Consider the following 20,062-nt stretch of genomic DNA (forward strand, 5'->3'; position numbering starts at 1 on the left):
TACAGAAAGCCAACGGACAAAATCCAATAACAACTCAAGATGAAATTTCTTAGTAAACAAGAAATAAAAAGAGGAGATGCTTTTAATTTGGTAAAGAACATCTACCAAACACACACTCACACACACACACACACACACACACACACACACACACACACAAATTACAACTAGGTTTTATACTTAATGGCGAAAGCCTAAATTTCCCCTTCTTTAGATAAAAACAATGCAATACCTCCTACTGCTGGAAGTTACAGCCCATTCAATAAGGGAAAGAAAAGAAAATGGAAGACTTACAGATCACAAAGGGAAAATAACCTACAAAACACCCCTAAAGCCAATAAATGAGTTTAAATTATAAATGCCAAGTCGATACACAAAAATAATTTTTCTAGGAACAATGTATAATACACAAGTAATGACATCTGGAAATTAAAACAAAAAATCATTTACAAAAGTTTGAATATCTATCATATGACCCAGCTATCCAACTTCTGAGAATATAGACAAAGGAAATGAACTCTGCATATGAGAAAGTGACCTGTAATCCTGTATTGACAGCAGCACATTCTATAACAGTGAAGACATGGAAATAACCCAGATGAACATGAAAAGAAGAGTGGATAAAAAACTGTGGTGCATCTATTCCTGGAATACTACATAGCACATCTATAACTGAATACAAGCCTATGCCGACAGTGTTATGACCCATGTAAAGAGCAGAAGTTGGGGTCAAGACTATACCTGACTGACCATTTTACTACAAAAAAAAAAAAAAAAAAAAAACAGGAGACAATGGTGGCAATGGTGGGGAAATATTATAAATGTTCCTTTTAATACTGTTTTTGCTACATCTCATACATTCTGTTTTTCTTTAAATTATTTTCATTTCTTCAAAAAAGTTTTTTTTCTAATTAATTTCTTCAGAAAAATAGGTCATATAGTAGCATCATTTTTTTCAGTAAGTTTTTGATTTTCATTTCTTCAATGACACATTGGTCATTCAGTAGCATGTTATTTAACTTCATGTTATTGTAAATTTTCTATTTTTCTTCCTGCTGTTGATTATGTTTTGTGGCTTTTCATGTAAGGGGATGTACATAACTGTGTAATAGAAACTATCATAACTAGATGAGAAGATGCAATGCAGTATGCATCTCTACTTCCAAATCAAAGATGGACTCACAATGAAACTGTTAAATATGTCTTAACAATAGCATCTCGGACTTTTCGCTATTATCCATAGTTACAATGTTAGGATACACTTAAATAGCAGAATGATGAGCTTCTGACTGTTTATGAAGGACTACACTATTGTAATAATATAGGGGAAATCAGTGTGGCAGAAGTGATTTCAGCAAGGTAAAGGGGAAATCCCAGAGCCTTTGTACCTATTCTAAAATAATAAAATAATTTTTTAAAAAAGAAACTGTGGTACATGTACTCCATGGAATACTACAAAGCCACTAAAAAGAATGAAATTCTACCATGTGTAATCAAATGATCCCTACTAGAGACCATTTAAACATCACTCAGTAAAATTAAAACATAAAGGACAAATATCATATTCTCTCTGATATAAGGCAACTTCCATGCAAAATGAAAGATCAATAGTTGAATAGGTAAGTATGTAATACATGTATTCATCTAGAGGAACTAGAGGAACTGTATAGTAGTGGTTAACATAACAAAAACTGAAGATACAATGCAGTATGCATCTCTACTCACTAATAAATGGAAGACTCCCAATGAAACTGTTAAATATATCTTGATGATAGGATTCTCGACTTTCTGTCATTGTCTGTACCAAGGTCATGATACACTTGAATGGCAGAATGATGATTTTGTGACTATTGCTGAAGGAACATAGTACTATAATAATATAGGGGGAAAACAGTGGGGGAAGCTGACATGGGGAGGGTAGAAAAGAACCTCTGGAACTGTATCATGAAAAATAAAAGTTTTAAAAAGAGAGAGAGAGAAGGAAATCTTATAATTTGCAAAAATATGAATGAACCTAAGAGACACTATGTTAGGTGAAATAAGCCAAGCCCAGAAAGACAAATACCATACAGCTTCAATTATAATTGCAATCTATAAAGGTTGAACTCAATGGAATCGAACTCAGATTGAGTAAAGTGGCTACTACAGGCAGAATAAGCTTGAGGAGACAATGATGAAAGGATACAAAATTCCTGTTGGACAGCAGCATATGTTTAAGAGGTCTGCTGTACAACACGGTAACCACAGTTAGTAATAATATATTATATCCTTGAAAAATCTAAGAAATTTTAATTGCTACCACCATAAAATTAGTATGTGAGGTAATACATGTCAGTTAGCTTGATTTAGCCATCCTACAACATATTACTATTTCACAGGTTGTATATGAGAAATGCATATAAATTTCTCAGCTAAAATTAATAGAAATAATAAAACAAATAAAATGCCTAATAAAAAGATATACTTTTCCTCTAGACACTTGATTATTTTAAAAGAAAAGCAAAACTCACCAAAATTTTAACTGGCTCCACAACTTTTCTAGTAATGACACCAGGGGCTCTTAAACGGATGGTTTCCAAAATACACCATTTAATTAAAAGAAGCTTCTCCAATTCATCCTCACAGATTTTAATCTTATCTTTACCTGTAAAAGTAATTACAAAAAAGATGGACCCATGAAACCAGACAATTATTTCATGTAAGCTCACCAACTTAGATTAAACACTGCTGCTAATAGTAGGTGTGCTGTAACTACGAAGGTACTTCAAAGATTTGTGGAAATGGAAAGAAAACAGAGGCCTATTTCTGTGAATTTTTTTTTGGAAATACGTGCAAATGAGGGACCTTTAGAAAAGTTCATAGGAAGCTGAAAAATGATGCATGCATTTCTAGGTACCTTCAATACTGCTGTAATAGTTTCCTTTATTTTCTGTAATGCAGTAAACACTTATTTAACTTTAGTTCTTTCAGTTGTATGGCTATCAAATGACTAAATTAGACATTGATAAGGTGTTCAATTTTTACTTATTATTTCTTTTCCAAATTCTCAGTCCACTAAGGAAAAGTAATAAAATATTGGCATCAAAAGCATAGAAAAACAGAAAAAGTTACTTGACTTTCTTTCTACCATTCCTTATTGGTTCACTTTTGTTTTTATTTTTAATCATTCATTTCAGATGGCCTTAAAACAACATTAAGAAAGGAACAATGGGGCAGGTGAACCTCAGTTGGAACAATAAGCACTCACTCTAAACATAGCCATATCAAGCTTTCCAGGGCACTAGGCATATTTTATCTAATATTTACATTAAAGTAACCTGACAAATGACTAAAAAGTCAATCTTTGTACTAGCTATCTAAGGTTAGAGCCTTTCAATCAAGGTAGCTTAATTCATGGTATTACAAGTAAAATGCCTGCATTTTGAAAATTCCGTAAAACTAACTCAGCCTTCCATTTGTTCCTGATACTACTTGCTTAATAAACTCAACACTGCAGACTCACTAAGTCAACTTGCTCTTCTCTTTCACCTTTATTTCCTATCACATAGGCTTATTCTGAGCTGGTTGTCATCACATGGGCAGGCTATCCATAGAGACAGAATGCCTCAGGAGTGAGTCAGAAGCAAATATCTTCCGTCAGAAGAGTCTGGGAACCAAAGATTTTGCCTCTAGATTCCACTGAACTCAAGCTCCTTAGGACCAAGCAGGGAAAACATCAGCACTGAGTCGGACTCTATCAATGCTACAACAAGGAAGGCACAGCCATAGCTTATTCTAATTGGAGGGTGAAGAACATTTACACAGGAAATTGGTGTATCATTCTGGCAAGACAGCTATTCTGTGAGATGTAAAGTATTTCATGGATTTCCAGATAGGGTTCATGTTCAAGTAGAGGAAAAGGAAAAGATTCTTTGCAATTGTCTCCAGGGTTGACCTTAATGAGTCTGTAATAAATTATCAAATGCTACAACTTCAACATAAGGAAATAAAAGGGTTGATATTCTAATCAAAAGGAGGCTGGCATTGTGGTGAGGTGAGTAAAGCCACTGCCTGGGATGTTGATATCCCACATGGGTGATGGTTTATGTACTGGCTGCTCTACTTCCAATCCAGGTCTCTGCCAAAGCCCTGGGAAAAACAGCAAAAAAAGGCTCATGTGCTTAGACCTCTGCTACCCACATCTGAGACATGGATAAAGCTCCTGGCTCCTGGCTTTGGCTCACTCCAGGGTTACACATTGTGGGGGCTACCTGGCAGGTAAACCAATGAATACAACGAATAGAAGCTTTATCTCTCTCTCTCTCCCCAACTCTTCTAATTTTCCAAAATAAATAAATACACACTAAATCTTAAGAAAAAAGTAATTCCACTCAACAGAAGGAGTAGGGACAAAGGAACAGATTCAGCCTGACCACTGTAGGCACTAGGATAGTAAGTAGAAAGGTGGAACTTCTCTCTTTTTGCCTCTCCAAAAAGCAAAAGAAATCTAAGATAAATTCTGAATTCACTCCAAATTTAACAAAGCTTATAAGTCTCAACAAGAAATATTAAGAAAACAGAAGTAGTTAAGTTCTAGTTTTATTTCTGCATTTTCATAATACTTATTTAAAGAGACAGCATTAAGGCCCGGTGGCATGGCCTAGTAGCTCAAGCCCTCGCCTTGCACGCCTGGGATCCCATATGGACATCAGTTCTAATCCCGGCAGCTCACTTCCCATCCAGCTCCCTGCTTGTGGCCTGGGAAAGCAGTCGAAGATGGCCCAAAGCCTTGGCACCCTGCACCAGTGTGGGAGATCTGGAAGAAGTTCCCAGATCCTGGCTTCGGACTGGCATAGCATCGGCCATTGTGGTCACTTGGGGAGTGAATCATCGGACAGAAGATCTTTCTCTCTGTCTCTCCTCCTCTCTGCATATGAATATCTGACTTTCCAGTAAAAATAAAATAAATCTTTAAAAAATATATATATATAAAGAGCACGAAAGATATTGAATAGATTTGTTCTTTTATGTATATTTAATTTATAAAAATTAATTTTACCACCTTTGTTTAAAAAAAAAGAAAATTAAATTAAAAAGAAAACCTGCATTCTCAGAAAGTAGCAACAGCTATTGTCTACCCAGAAAGTGGGCTGCATGTGCTGGAACAAAAAGAGATTTAGGAAGGCCTTACATAAATGGTCTTGTCCATGCCATTCTGGAAAACTTGGACATCAGAGAATTGGGAGATTGCCTAGCTTCGTCTGAGGAAGACTGAACACTTCAACAATGAAACAGCGATATACAGTGCTTGTACTATTCTTTATTAAATTAAGATGTTCTGCCTATTTTCCCAGAACTCAATGACCTAATGTTAAAAGGAGACAAGTATTTTTTTAAGGTCTGCTTTTGTTTTAACCTTCCACAGAGGCTGCCACACAAATCCTTTTCTTGCTGTTTTTAGAATGCAGAGAGAAAAAGAGGGATGGGGTAAGGAGGGAGGGAAGGAAACCAGTGACAAATACCAAGCAAGTATATTAGAAGACGAAGCCTGATGGCAGATACCCTGAATGTCCATGGTGAGACGGAGTGAGAGAAAACCAGTGGTGCTGGAGTGTGGAATGAGGAACATGAGGTGGGAGACTTCTGGAGAGACAGAGCTCAGGTACAAGGCAGATGAGCAACAAGAGCACATGTCCAAGAAAATGTCTCTAGTAGTTAAAGGGAAAACATGACTTTTAATTTTAATGTTTGTTTGTTTTTTATTTATACTAATTTTAAAGACACAATGGGAGGGAGGGAGAAAGACAGAGATGTTCCATCTATTGTCTTATCTCCCAAATATCTGCAACAGCCAGGACTGGGCCAGGCCCAAACTAGGAAGTCCACCTGAGTCTCCCACCTGGCTGGCAGGAGCACAAACTGTTGGACCATCATCTGCTGCCTTGCCAGATACATTAACATAGGGCTGGATTTGAAGTAAAGGAAGTGGGGCTCAAACTGATGTGGAATGCAGTTGTCCTAGGCGGTGGCTTAACCCATTGTGTCACAACACCCACACCAGACTTACAATTTTAAGTTGGTTCTTGTTGCAATGCGATTTTTTCCTTTCCTTGCCCTATGTCTTTAAAAATACTTTAATGAAGTAAACCAACAGCTAACTTTAACACTTGGAGAAGATTGAAATGATGTCCAATGAGGCAGCACCATGCAGAAAAAGACTGAAATGATACTCAATGAGGCAGTACCATGTAGAAAAAGGGAAAGCAAAACAGAGTGAAACTGAGAAATGAGTAAATGTAAGAACCAGAAGTCAGAAGAAGGCATCGAGACAAAGAGACAAAAAGCCTCAACCTCTTGCTGCCTCTCCCATTTCTAACCTGTAAAGATTCTGACACATCTGAGGTAGTACTCAGACCAATTTTACTATTACCTTGAAAACCAGGGTTCCTCCAGAGGATATTATAAATAAGCTTTAGCAGTAAGGTACAGTTCAAATTTTAAATAATACTTTTTTTAAGATTTATTTTATTTTTTATTGGAAAGGCAGATATACAGAGAGGAGAGACAGAGAGGAAGATCTTCCGTCCGATGATTCACTCCCCAAGTGAGCGCAACGGGCCGACACTATGCCGATCCGAAGCCAGGAGCCTCTTCAGGGTCTCCCACATGGGTGCAGGGTCCCAAAGCTTTGGGCTGTCCTCGACTGCCTTCTCGGGCCACAGGCTGGGAGCTGGAAGGGAAGTGGGGCTGCTGGGATTAGAACCGGCACCAATATGGGATCCCGGGCGTGCAAGGAGAGGACCTTAACCACTTGCGCCACCGTGCCGGGCCCAAATCATACTTTTAAACTATTGTTTTCCCTAGAATATCTACACTGGACAAGTTGACCAACCTTTCAGAGTCAATCTTTCTCTCTCTCCCATCTTGCTCTGTCTCCTTCACTCTCATTTACTACAGAAATAGGCCACAGGAAAAAATAAGCTTTACTATTTGACTGAACAGTGAGGACTTGTGTTGGAAGTCAGAATAAAGAGATTCCAGGCCGACTCGTGTATTAGGAGACATGCCATATTCTTGCTCTGAAGTTTAGATTATAGTAATGGTAAAGTGCCTGATCTTTTTAGAAAGCAAAAGGTTTCATATTAAGAATTATTATTAGACTAACAACATTATAAAGTAAAGAAGTTTGGTATGACATATATAAAAGTTATATTGAATTGGAAATACTTAAAAATTTGAGCTGATGTTACAGCTCAAAAAGCTAATTGTCCACCTTAAGTGTCAGCATTCCATATGTGTGCTGGTTTATTTCCCCGCTGCTCCACTTCCTGGGAAAGCAGTGAAGGATGGTCCAAGGCCTTGGGTCCCTCTACTGACATGGGAGACCAAAAGAAGCTCCTGTTTCCTGGCTCCAGATTAGCTCATCTCTGACCATTGTGGCCATTTGTGGAGTGAACCAGTGGATGAAAGATCTTTGTCTCTCCTTCTCTCTGTAATTCTTTCGAATAAAAATAAAACTTTAAAAACATGACTTCTAAATATACATGAAGCATAAAGTACATTGGGGAAAATAAAATAGCATTCTTGGGATAGACAAAAAAATAGACTAGCAAATACACTAAGTTTTAAAACATCTTTAGGATAAAAGATCTTTATTATTATTATTTTACCTTGAATCCAATCCATACTGTGCAGATTTCAATGCACAGCTGTGGCATTTCCTTCCAGTGCAGTGACTCTCCCCTTGGAAGAATGCCAAGATAATAGTTAAAAGGGATAAAGCCCAAAGGAGACTGGGACCAATACTGAAAGACCAGGAAAGGAACTAAGGAGCTTGGGGAGTAAAAACCAGAAATCTCTGTCTAGCGCTTGCCATAGATGAATTAAAATGAATCCTTAAAATATTTGAAACCAACTAAAAGAAATTGTCTATAACCGAGAATGTCATGATACACTTAAACTGCAGAGTGATGGATTTGTGACTGTTATTGAAGGATTATACTACTGTAATAATGTAGAGGAACGCAGTGTGGGGGAAACGCTAAGTGGGGAGGGTGGAAGGAGAAATCCCTGAGCCTGTGGAACTGTATCATGAAAAAAAAAAAATCACAATGTTTAACACAATGAAGAAAAACTTACTAATCAATTAAAATAACTCAAACAACATAGAGTTTGCCAAGAATACTGCCATGGGATCCTAGCTTCATCTATCACTTTACTAGTTTTATACTTGTTATATGCAGAAAAAGGATCTTTTCCTAATGGTTACACGATATAGCTATCTGAGTCATTGTCACTATGCAAAATAGCTCGTCACCACTCAGCGTTGATATGTCCCCCATTAGGGCTGATGTTATGTCAACATGGTGGGACCAAAAACATTACTGCCTGGCTCTGAGAATGATTTCATTTTCTGTATTGAAAGATCCACTTTATTTTCATTTGAAAGACAGATTTTACAGAGAGAGAAGGCGAGAGAGAAAGATTCTACATCTGCTGGCCCATTCACCAAATGCCCCAACAACCAGAGCTAAGCCGATCTGAAGCTGGGAGCCAGGAGTTCCCTTCTGGTCTGCCATGTGAGTTTTGGGACTCAAGGCCACTACATGCTCCCCTTGCTGGATGATAAGTAGAATAGCCAGTGCCTGTTTTGGATGCTGGTATGACCAACTGGAGGATTAGCATAATGTGCTACCACAACAACCCCAAAAGAATGCACTTTTATCCAAAATCATATCATTAATGCTGGCCAGGATTGAAACTCAGGAATGTGTTGAAACACTATATTTGCATTAAGATATTTATAATTATAAAATGAAAAATTGTTACATTCATGAAACACTTTTTAAGGTATGTATTTGCAATAGTATTGCAAATATATTTATCTCTTATACTTACATATATACATAGAAATGTATATATTATCTTGGCCTGGCTTGATAGACTAGTGGCTAAATCCTCATCTTGCATGTGCTGGGATTCCACATGGGTGCTGATTTGTGTCCAGGCTGTTCCACTTCCTGTCTAGCTCTATATTTGTGGCCCAGGAAAGCAGTAGAGGATGGCCTAAACCTTGGGACCCTGCACCCGCGTGGGAGACCTGGAAGAGCTCCTGGCCCCTGGCTTTGGATTGGCTCAGCTTAGCTCTGGCCGTTGCATACATTTGGGGAGTAAACTAGCGAATGAAAGATCTTTCTCTCTCTCATTTTCCTTCCATAAATCTGAACTAAATTTCCAATAAAAGAAAATAATAAGAATAAACCTTAAAAAAAAAGAAATGGAGATTGAAAATTTTTTGCCTGTCAGCAACTGCAGTTTTTGCACAATTAAGTTCCTGGGTCATTCAGACTCCTGTTCCACTGGCCACAATGTGCCAGACCACGTCTGCAGCCTGCTTCCAAGCAGGATTCCTGGCTGTGCACTCTCCAAGCCTGGTTGTTCAACTCTCTTGAGAAGCTGTGTTCACTACCTGATAAACCTTCCCTAATTTTTTTTTTTTTTTTTTTTTTTTGCTAAATCAGTTAGTACTGTTCTTTTGCTCATCTTCAAGAAATCTTACTGGTAGATTATAGAAACAGTCACCAGAGGGAACAATGTGGAGCAAAACCTAGAAGTTTCAGTGTTCAGCTACTGGTTCACGCAAATGGAGCCATAGGATGGGGTATGGGCTTACCCTACTGTTGTGAGAGAGGGCAGGGTGAGGATGAGAAGATTTCCTGCCATGATCAGTGTGTGTGAGCTATCTATGCTAGGGACACCTACATAAGGCAGAAGTTCATGTGAGCAGGGAGGTCTGAAAGCTACGGCCCTTCCAGTTTGCAGGGTGAAGGAGACTGGAAAGGATTAGGCATGGAGATGGAGGCCATGATGGCTTATCTTTATGTATCCTCTCTAAATAATCAAAGTAAATCAGATTATGTATCACGAGCACAGCTTGAGGTCACACCTGTTGTCTTTAACCCCAATCCTCTCTACCTCTAGATACCTGCTTGTCTAATTCCTAACCACCTTTGACTACATGATCAAATCTCACTTTGATGATAAGATACACTCTTATTCATCTACTTACTTCTATTTCCTGTCCTCCTTCCTGGTACTCCTAATTTTCCCTATTCCACTCTGTTTTCTTTTATATATGTTTATTTAGAGTTGTTCATATATTAAATTTATTGTTAATTTCTTATCTTCCCTATCAGAATGTAAGCACTAATAAGGAACTAATCTCTTTCTATTTGTATATTCTAAACTCCTAACATGGTTCTGGCATAGAGTAAGGGCCTTGTCTCCTGCAATGCTAGCTGAAAATCCTTAAAAACAGTTGCTTAATTTTGCAGCTACCTGAGGCACTAGATAATAGTTGGGATCAACAGCCAGCAAACAAACAAACAAAAAAGTGTAAATGAAAAGCTAGAGGAATCAGAGTTCCATAGCAACACTGAGCAGTTCTAGTGTATTCTAGAGAAAGTCCAAAGCCATGCATTAGCCTAGGGTTATGTTCACGCTCAGAAAAGACCCAAAAATGCACTGAGCTCTCACCATTACACTGAGCCTGCACAAAGAAGAAGTAAATTATAAGGGACATTCGTCAGCCTCCTGGCTGAGTGCCGAAGGGTACACTACAACACATATACAGAGATTCTGGGTAAAGAACAGAATATTTATAGCTTTCTGTTGTACACAAGTTTTGTGTGTTTGCTTGTTTGTTTTTTGTAATTATTTGTTGACCACTACAATAACTGCGAGATTCCAGCGGCCACACATTACAAAAAAATACATTGTCAACATCCATAATTATACCAAATAAATCTCTAGATCTATCCTTTAATCTATTCACTCATCCATCAATCCATTCATCTCCTGTTGGTTCTGTTTCTCTAGAGAACCCTATTAAGATGGACTTTAGTTCGTTAGTGCCTTGTATAGATGCATGGATATTCCTTCACAGAGTCCCTTGTACAGATGCATTCATATCTTCCTTGACATCAACCTCCAAAGATATAAGGTCTCCTCTCATCACTAAATTCCTGAGTTAGTATCATATATTTAAAAATATGTAAACTTAAAAGGAAGTTAGAGAAGGGAAGGATAGATAAGAAAGACAGAGAATCTTCCATTCATTGGTTTACTCCCAGATGGCCGCATTACTCCCCGGGGATGGAACAGGATAAATCTAGGAGCCTAGAACTCCATCCAAGTACACTACATGGATGGCAAGGGTTCTGCAATTGGAGCCATCTTCTGCTGCCTTCCCAGGCATATACATTAGCAGGGAGCTAGATGGGAAGTGGAGCATCCAAATCTAAAACCAGAATTCACATGGGAAGACCATTGTCACAGAAAGCACACGAATCCACTGTATCAAATTCTGGGTCCTTAGTAATGATAGCTTATCCACGGATTCATCTAAATTGATTTTTAAAAGAGATTTATTTGAAAGGCAGTTAGATCGAAGCGGAGCAGCTGGAACTCAAACTGGCACTTCTATGGAAGGCCAACATACCAGGCAGCAACTTTACCCCGAATACCACAACACCAGTACCCTCATAAACTTCTTTCATATAAGCATGGTAAAAATGCTTGATTCTTTCTTAACACAAATTGTCTTCAAGTAAATAACAGTGTCTTACAGGCTGAAAGCACTGAGACAGTATGGCTAGTTCCCTGGCACTGTTGTTTGTCAAGGGAAAAATATGAGCTCTGAAAATGAGGAAGAAAATAGAAAAAGAGAAAACATTTTGTCTTTCTGTACATAATATATTTAATAATTCCAAGTGCAAGAAGTATAGAAATTTTCAAAAGAAATAAAGACATTAACGTTTGACCTCCATGGCCTTTGTCTCAGATAGGCTCCACACATTACTCCTACCATGCCACTATCTCCACTCTATTATCTTCTAAACACCAGAAGTCTGTGAAAATATAAGTCAGGAAAACATTCTAGTAAAAAAAAAATACTTGGTAAGTGATAATAAATGACCATTTATCATCAAGGGTACATTGGGTATTTATTATCAAGGGACCAAAGGTACTTTCAAATTTTTCTACTGGTAGTCACGTGGGAATGTAACACCTTCATTTGCTTTCCCTGTGAAAAATGAGTAGCCTTGCGGTCTTCTCTGTTTACAGTGTGTCGCAGGCATCTTAGCATTGCTGGCACTCGGTGATACTCATGAGCACCGTCTCTGTGAGTCAAGTCCAGCATCTGCAGGCTCACACTGACGGCTTAGACAGTGATGCTTAGGCACTTCTGTTGGTCAAGCCCACTTACTTTTACATGTAATAAAACAAGAAACAATCTAAAATAAACCAAAAGTTTCAAATGAAACATGTTAAACAATGAGGGCAGGGACAACTGCTAACTGGCATCATACCTTTTATCATAATATTATATTGTTTCCTCCAATAAATACAAATAATTTGCTATTATTTTAATATCAGAATAAAAAACTGGCCAATCTATACTGAATTAACAAGTAGTTAATCCCTCTCCAATTGAGCTTACTTTTTTTAAAGAATTGATAAATGAAGAGCCTGAATGGGAACTAAAAAGTTCAAGACAACAATCCCTTCTCTGTAATTTAAAAAATTCTCAAATGTCTAATGACTACTTTAACTGGCTTTATCAGGTTTGATTTATATTTTGTTTTAGTCAATCTCTAGTGGTAGCAAACTTTACCTGACCTCCATAGCCCAACTAGTGCTGTTATGTAATATATGAAATAGATTCCATTTTGCTTTTATAAAATCTGAAAAATCCTGAATTTAAACATTGAAATTGCAGTTTAACTGAGGTGATATTCCAAGAGATTAGAAGACAAATTTCATGTATCTATTTAAGTCAGGAATTTAAGAACATCTCAGTATCTATTGTGCTTATTTCTTCATATGGAAAATAAGCGAGTTGGACTAGATGTTTTCTAAATAATTTACACTAACAAACCTTTGGGATTGCACATGATCAATTTATATCCTGAAATACATAATAAGATGTTGAATTTTAGAATATGTGAAATTTCTATAAAGTTTTAAACATTTAATTTTGCCAGCACTGCATGACAAACATAGACTATTAATTGTATTTTCAACGACTTGATTTAACTTGGGTTTAGTACCTGCTGCACCAAACACAGATGAAATGCTTTGCATAATGCTCTTGTGGATGTCAGGATGAGAAAGGATAAATGAAAGTGTCCAAAATGCAATCTGAAATAGAAAAACATAATTCAAAAATAAGAACTTTGAAGACAAGCACAAGAATATTTAGTATGAACTATACATAAGCAATATTTAAATTAAATGTTAGTAAAGAACATCTTTTGAAAAGAACTGAGTTTTAGGAATAAGAAAGATGTATGATTTTATACTGTTACTATTAGTTTAAGTACATTTCTCCAACACATTAAACTCTAATGTTTACTAAAATTTGAGAAAAATGATTCCTATTTAATAAGCCATATCAAATATTATGTAGGCATATATCAAAGAATCAGAAGCAATATATTATGACATCTAAGAATGCTTAGCTACCATATCAAAACCGTTTTCACTTAATTTTCTTAAAATACAAATAAACTTGTATACTGCATATTATGATAATGATGGTAATTTTAAATGACCCCAGGGAAAAATAATTAAAATGCCTAAAAACAACACCTAACTTATGTGTACTCAACATAAAAAAAGTATCCTTCCACATATGAATGTTGTTTATCACAGCATGCCCATATACTTGCAAGTTGTCACTTTCGGCCAGTCAAGATTATTTCATGTCTCCCTTTGTTATGGTATTAAAAGAGAAAGTTATACGGTCACAGCTTAAAGCTTAGCTTCTTACTCAGGTAGTTGCTTCGGCTTTTATTCTTAGGTTATAATAAAGGAAACCTGCACAAACTCATAAAAAGTAAAATGGGCATCTCTTTCACTGTTTTGCCATGCATATTTATTGCCAAAGAAATGTCTAGGAAAATCAGTCCTAAAAATGACTCGGGTAGTTCGTGTAACTGCAATCTTACTGATTCTTTCCTGAGGTAATATGTACCTTCATAATCCCAATGCTCCCCTCTGTGGTCAAAAGGGGAAGAACAACTCCCAAAACTGTTCAGACAGACCAAGTTCAAAGTGGTTTACTCTGTGTGACACTGCATTGACAGAGCAAGGAAATACATGGCACAGTTTAGGTAAACAAGCTGAACACTGGAGTAAGACCCCAACACAATCTGAGATGGTCCTTGAGGGTGCCATCCAGATCACAGATGACTCACTCTCAAGATCCTGCCCTTTCATAAGTGAAGAAAGACACTCGGGAGAGGTCCCATCTCCCATCTCTCCCTGTTCGGGCTCTGCCAACTCACATCTAGATGGGAGTGCTGAAGATAAGCACTCCATAAGCAATCGATTTCATTGAAAGGGTCAGATTTCATGTTGGTGGAGAAAAGTCTTACTGACAGTACATGGACTTTCTGTTACACAGAGCAGGCCTAGTTTGAAGTTTTAAGTGCCTAGCTGTGGTTGTAGAGATTCACTAACAGTGGATAATACCTATGAAAAATCACCAAGAATTCAGCTTAACCCCTAATGTTTGTACTAGAGTGCTATCCTTAAAGCCTCACTTTCAACAGATTTCTTTCACAAATTAAAAAAGTCTACTACTGATTATATTAAAATAAGAGTAATTTTTGAAAAGTAAAGGTATGTAAAGAGCTAATAAAAGAATTTATGAATTACTGAATCGATAAGTAACATCAGTGATCCTGATATCTTTGTGCACCCAGATCTAGGAATGGAGCTAAAAACTGCTGACAGTAACACCGATTAGCATTTGACTCCAGAAGGATGAAGTCCGTGGTCAGTCTTAGGCCAAAGGGAGAAGGACACCTGGTCTACTGGACTGCAGGAGCAGCCACCACATTGCCTTTGCACCACTTAGAAACATTAGGAACAAAGTAGGAGGGACAAGAAAAGTCTGTGTCTTTGCTGTGTCAAATAGAAGTTAAAGTATGGTTCTCCATCAGCACCATGTATTCAATCATATATATATAAAACAAGCATCGATGGAGTCTCTTTAACATGCCAGATAGTCTACTAACTAAACATGTAAAAAAATATATATATGTACAAGGGTTCTTCAAAAAGTTTGTGAACCAACAGGTGTGTACGCCTAGTGGTTATAATTCTGATTAAGGTGACTTTGTGCCATATTAGAAGTAACCGGGTTTGAATCTCATCTTCAACCCTCAACTCCAGCTGCCCAGCATAAGGGTTGAGTTCCTGGGACCACATACAAGACCTAGATTGAGTCGCTGGCTTTTGGCTTCCACCTGGCCATCTCCAACTCTTTTGGGCATGGAGGTGGGGAATCAGCAGATCTGACAGCTTTCTGTCTGCCTCCCAGTCTCTATCTTTGCCTCTCAAATTTAAAATTATGGGAAAATGCAATTCAAAGGTATTTGGGTGCCAAACAATTTTGAAATCCATGCATAGTTTTCCTATAATGTGCAATTTTCCTAAACTTTTTGAAGAGTCCTCATATAAAACTATTTCTGTTAAAGACTTTCATACTTAGCTGGGGACATGAAATACAGAAGGGGAGAGAAGGGCTTAAATGTACAAGACAGGCCAAATGTGCCACACTGGTAATTGCTGTAAGGGGGCAAAATGATGGTTCCTACTGAAAATATTTAGAAAGAACTTTTGAATGAAACAAAGGGAAAAAGTGAAATGTCTCCTTTAGGGGTGGTCTGGAGAAACAACTCAAAAATGTGACAGGCCCAGTGTGGTAGCCTAGTGGCTAAGGCCCTTGTCTGGCATCCACTGGGATCCCATATGGGCACTGGTTTTAATCCCAGCAGTCTGCTTCCCATCCAGCTCTCTGCTTGTAACCTTAGAGGGCAGTCAAGGACAGTCCAAGGCCTTGGGACTCTGCAGCCACGTGGGAGACCCAAAAGAGGCTCTGGGCTCCTGACTTCAAATCTGCTCTGCTCCAGCCATTGTGGCCATGTGGGGAGTGACTCAACGGATGGAGGATCTTCTTTTCTGTCTCTCCTCCTCTCTGTATATCTGACTTTCCAGCAAAAGTAAAATATATCTTATTTAAAAAAAAAAAAAGTTGAACTTGAGTCTGTTTTGATAACTTAATAGTTCAATCCTCACTTTGCAAGTGCTTGGGATCCCATATGGGTTCCAGTTTGTGTCCCAGCTGCTTCACTTCACTTCAGCTCCCTACTTATCGCTTGGGAAATCAGCAGAGCATGGCCCAAAGCCTTGGGACCCTGCACCCACACTAGAGACCCAAAAGAATCTCTTGGCTCCTGGTTTTGGTTTGACTTACCTCTGGCCATTGCAGCCAGTGGGGAGTAAACCAGAGGGATGGACAATCTTTCTCTGTGTCTCTCCTTTCTGTAAATATGATTTGCCTTTCCAGTAAAACTCAATCTCTTAAAAAAATAAATAGTTGAGCTGGCCATCTGGAATTTCCTGGAACTTGGAAATGGTTTCCCCACAGAAATAATTTTGTTGATTACAGTTAATATTTTGAGGTTGCCCAGCAAAGCTGACTTAATGCATAAGGAGACTTTGCAGTGATAGATCCACCTGAAACCAGACCTCAGAGTCCCACAGGCCAAGTTGAGTCCAAGCACAGAACCTGACAAGGGACATTAGAAGGATTGTGACTTAGATCCAGTGATGACAGGTCCTCCCGCCTCAAAGTTTCAGCAACTCTGAGCAGCAACAGGAGGAGCCAAAAGCAGGACAGCTGTGCCAGTCTCCCCCAGGACTCAGAGCAGTCAAAACTTCAGAACTTTCAGGTTGCCTATGTTTATTACTAGTGGGCCACTGAAAGTATGCCTATTTGAAATGAGGGCAACAATTTTCCTTTAGTGAAGAAGACTAACACCTATTGGATGCATTTGTTAGGCTAGTTACTGTTAACTACTTATTTTAAACTAATACAATCCTGACAACAAGCCTTTGAGGCGGGCAGCACTGATCCCAGTTTACACATGATTACACTGACATTGTAGAGAGGTAGGTAATTTACCCATTTCATCGAGTGCAGGAAACTGGCTTTGGATTTGACTAAAGCCTTTCGAAGGTCTCTACTCACACACTAGGCTGCCTCTCAGAGTGCCAACAACCACTATAAGACAGAAGCTTTGCTAGTCATCATACACTCTTTTTCTGAAATGAATGATTCAATGCTTTCAGGTAAGTACCAGGAAGAAATTTCAAATAACTGACTTCCCCTGTGTCAGATCAATGGGACTTTGTGCAGCTCTCTTCCAGGGAAACTTCTTAACAAGATCTTGAAAATTAATGCTCTGAGAGGACTGCCTGTTCATTGCTGCTTGGGGAATCGTTTTGTTGCTTCCTTTTTAATTTTGATCTAGCTTAATAAGTGTCTAAGGAAATGACCTAGGAGGAAAAATAACAGAGAATAGTATTTAAGATGCACAAAGAAGAGAAAATAATCATATTATTTTTCCTTGGCCGTGCCTGATGAAATACGTATTTTCCCACTTGACATGAACTTGAGCTGGTTTCTACACCTCTGTTTTCTACCCAACAAGTTACATGACAGACTAAAGGAACTCAGAATATCACGATTTAGAAAGTGCTTTAACAATCTAGGACTTCATAACAGGGATTAATGAATAACACTCGAAATATCATTCCTTTGACTGTTAGGGAAAAAATGACATTTTAAAGACAGTGAGAGTTCCTGTGTGGTGGAGCACAAACATCAAATATTAAAATACTAAATATGCCATACCATAAGTAGCAGCTTAGGCTAGTGTGAGAGCCTCCAGCCCTGGAAACCTGGTGGGTACTAAAACAGAAGTGGCAGGCAACACCACTTATCTAGTTCACACACACATGCTCGTGCGTGCGCACACACAACACACACACACACGTATTTCAGTCTCTACTTTCTTCAGAAGTGTCATGAGTTCTAATACTACCAGTCCCACTTACAGGCTATTTTATAGGTCGCGATGCCAAACGGCAATGCTGCACTGAGGAGTAAAGGGCACACATTCTTTCAGTACCAGCTATGCCCATGTCACTGAAATCTCACAACTTGGTAGAGTACCACAGCTGCCTCTTGGTGAGCACTCAAGTTGTAGGGCCCTGCTAGGAGTTTCCTGTACATCATCTCTCATTTATCAATAAGAAAATGGAGACGGAGTTTAAGCCACTGCCATGGCACTCCAGCTATGGCTAGGGCCATTCACATTCAAATCCAATTCTATATAAGACTATCTATTAACCTATTTCCCAACAAAAATTAGGGGCCAAAGCTGATTAATCTCTGTAGTAACAATGGTGGGTACACACCACACACAGATAATGTTCTGTATGCAGCTGGGGTCACAACAGCCCCAATGGATAAGCTTTTTCCCCTTGACTTGCTGACACTTTGCCTTTCAATTAGATCTTTTCTTGGCTTCCGTTGTAAATAAGTCAAATTTCAATCACATTCATTTTTGCTTTTTTAATCTCACAACCAAGACCACTGCAGTCTTTTACTTGTACTTCATAAGAGAAAGAATTTAATGGAGGCTAAAAGAGAACAAGAAAGGGGGAAAAATGAAATTGGAGTATACATACTTACAGGAACAGCATTAGACAGAGAAGCCCAAAGTACTAACAGCACAAAGTTGGGACACTTATCCTTTGTTTCCATCTCTACAATATCCAGTACATCCTGAATTACTGTCTGTTTAAAAGAAATAAACAGTGTTAAACCAGAGTTTTGTGACAAAGATTGTTGTGAATAAACAAGAAATAAAACATTTTTCTTAATTCAAAGGATAATAGCACTGCTATTAATTGGTTTGCATTTATATATTTATTGGTAGGATAGTCATAAGGAATTGGGACTCTAGTGGAGCTCAGCTGCTTTGCTGCCTGGGTTCAAATCCTCGCTCCACTACTTAACAGTTGAATGGGCATAGATTTGTTATTTTAATCTCTTCAAGCCTCAGATTGCTCATCTGTAAAATCGCCATCATATGGTATCTATTTCATGAGACTTATGAAAATTAAATTAGTGGGTTATCTGAAGAGTGTTTAAAACAAAACTTGTTATGCATTACATTTTCATAAATCTCTTGCTCTTCTTCTTCCTAAATTGCTGCTGATGGGAAAACACGACACAGTGAAATAAATCTATGAATTCTTCAGAATATAACTATATTTCCACCCTTCATGCATTTCACAGTCCATGAACCACAGAGACAGAACTTCTGGCCAACTGTTACAAAATATCATGGTAGCATAAACATGCAGAAAAGTGACATCTGATTTTAAAGGTGTCAGTTCAGAGCTGATGTGGGTAATAGCCTGAGCTGGATTCCGCACTGATTGGTTCACACAGAAATAAGGTCTGGGGTCACCTCTGGGGAGGTTTTTTGGGGAACCACCCCAATTGGATCACCACACTCAGAACTCCAACCACAGTGAAAATCACAGGATATGTGGTCCCACCGTGGAGTGCATGTGTCAGAACTGGGACTGCTCGGTTGTTGAGGCCTGTGTGGTGGACCACATGCTCAGATGCTCATGGGGACACAACAACCAGTTCATTGAGGCCTGCAGAGGATATCTAGTACAGTGGCAGAAGATGGAAGAAAAAAATGGGACAACTCTTTCCCACACAAGTCTTGACAGTGAATATCTTGCAAATAGAGACTCTAAAGTGGACTGTGTCAGCCAATGAACCTTGGGAGGATTTCCTGAACCTTGGAACGACAAAATCAAGCGCACGTCATAACTTCCAAAAACATTTAATCAGTGTCCTCGGAACCCACTCCACATTGGGTACCCTAAGATGATATCAGGTGGTCTTCCCCCTTTCCCGGGTACTGATATGATTGGGTTGCTGGGAGTGGCCCTTTCTCCTTCCTCACTTTTCCCGTACACCAGAAGAAGAAATGGAAATTGAAGGCAGTTGTCTCACCCACTTTCCTCCATTCCTTGACCCTCCCTACCCTTATCAGTGGTCCACATGGGCATGCATCCCTCTCCACAACACTATGTTTTGTGACATAGTGTGTAAAGTTTCCTCCTACAGTGCCACAAT

At 38.5% G+C, this 20,062-nt stretch overlaps 1 protein-coding gene across 3 annotated transcripts in view; it reads right to left on the bottom strand.

Annotated features, from left to right (window-relative positions):
* LOC121158635 (24-hydroxycholesterol 7-alpha-hydroxylase) overlaps window positions 1-20,062 on the bottom strand; it is an 81,659-nt gene that overhangs the window by 35,754 nt on the left and 25,843 nt on the right. For all 3 annotated transcript variants that reach the window (XM_040983499.1, XM_040983500.1, XM_040983498.1), the window contains 3 exons: window positions 18,593-18,697; window positions 13,092-13,182; window positions 2,511-2,644 (listed from right to left, as the gene is read on the bottom strand). In XM_040983499.1, coding sequence (XP_040839433.1) covers window positions 2,511-2,644; window positions 13,092-13,182; window positions 18,593-18,697 — 330 coding nt within the window. The remainder of the gene's footprint in view (window positions 1-2,510; window positions 2,645-13,091; window positions 13,183-18,592; window positions 18,698-20,062) is intronic.

The sequence above is a fragment of the Ochotona curzoniae genome, unplaced genomic scaffold, assembly GCF_017591425.1.
Source record: "Ochotona curzoniae isolate NIBS_2020 unplaced genomic scaffold, NIBS_Ocur_1.0 contig_3819, whole genome shotgun sequence".
Taxonomy (NCBI): Eukaryota; Metazoa; Chordata; class Mammalia; order Lagomorpha; family Ochotonidae; genus Ochotona; species Ochotona curzoniae.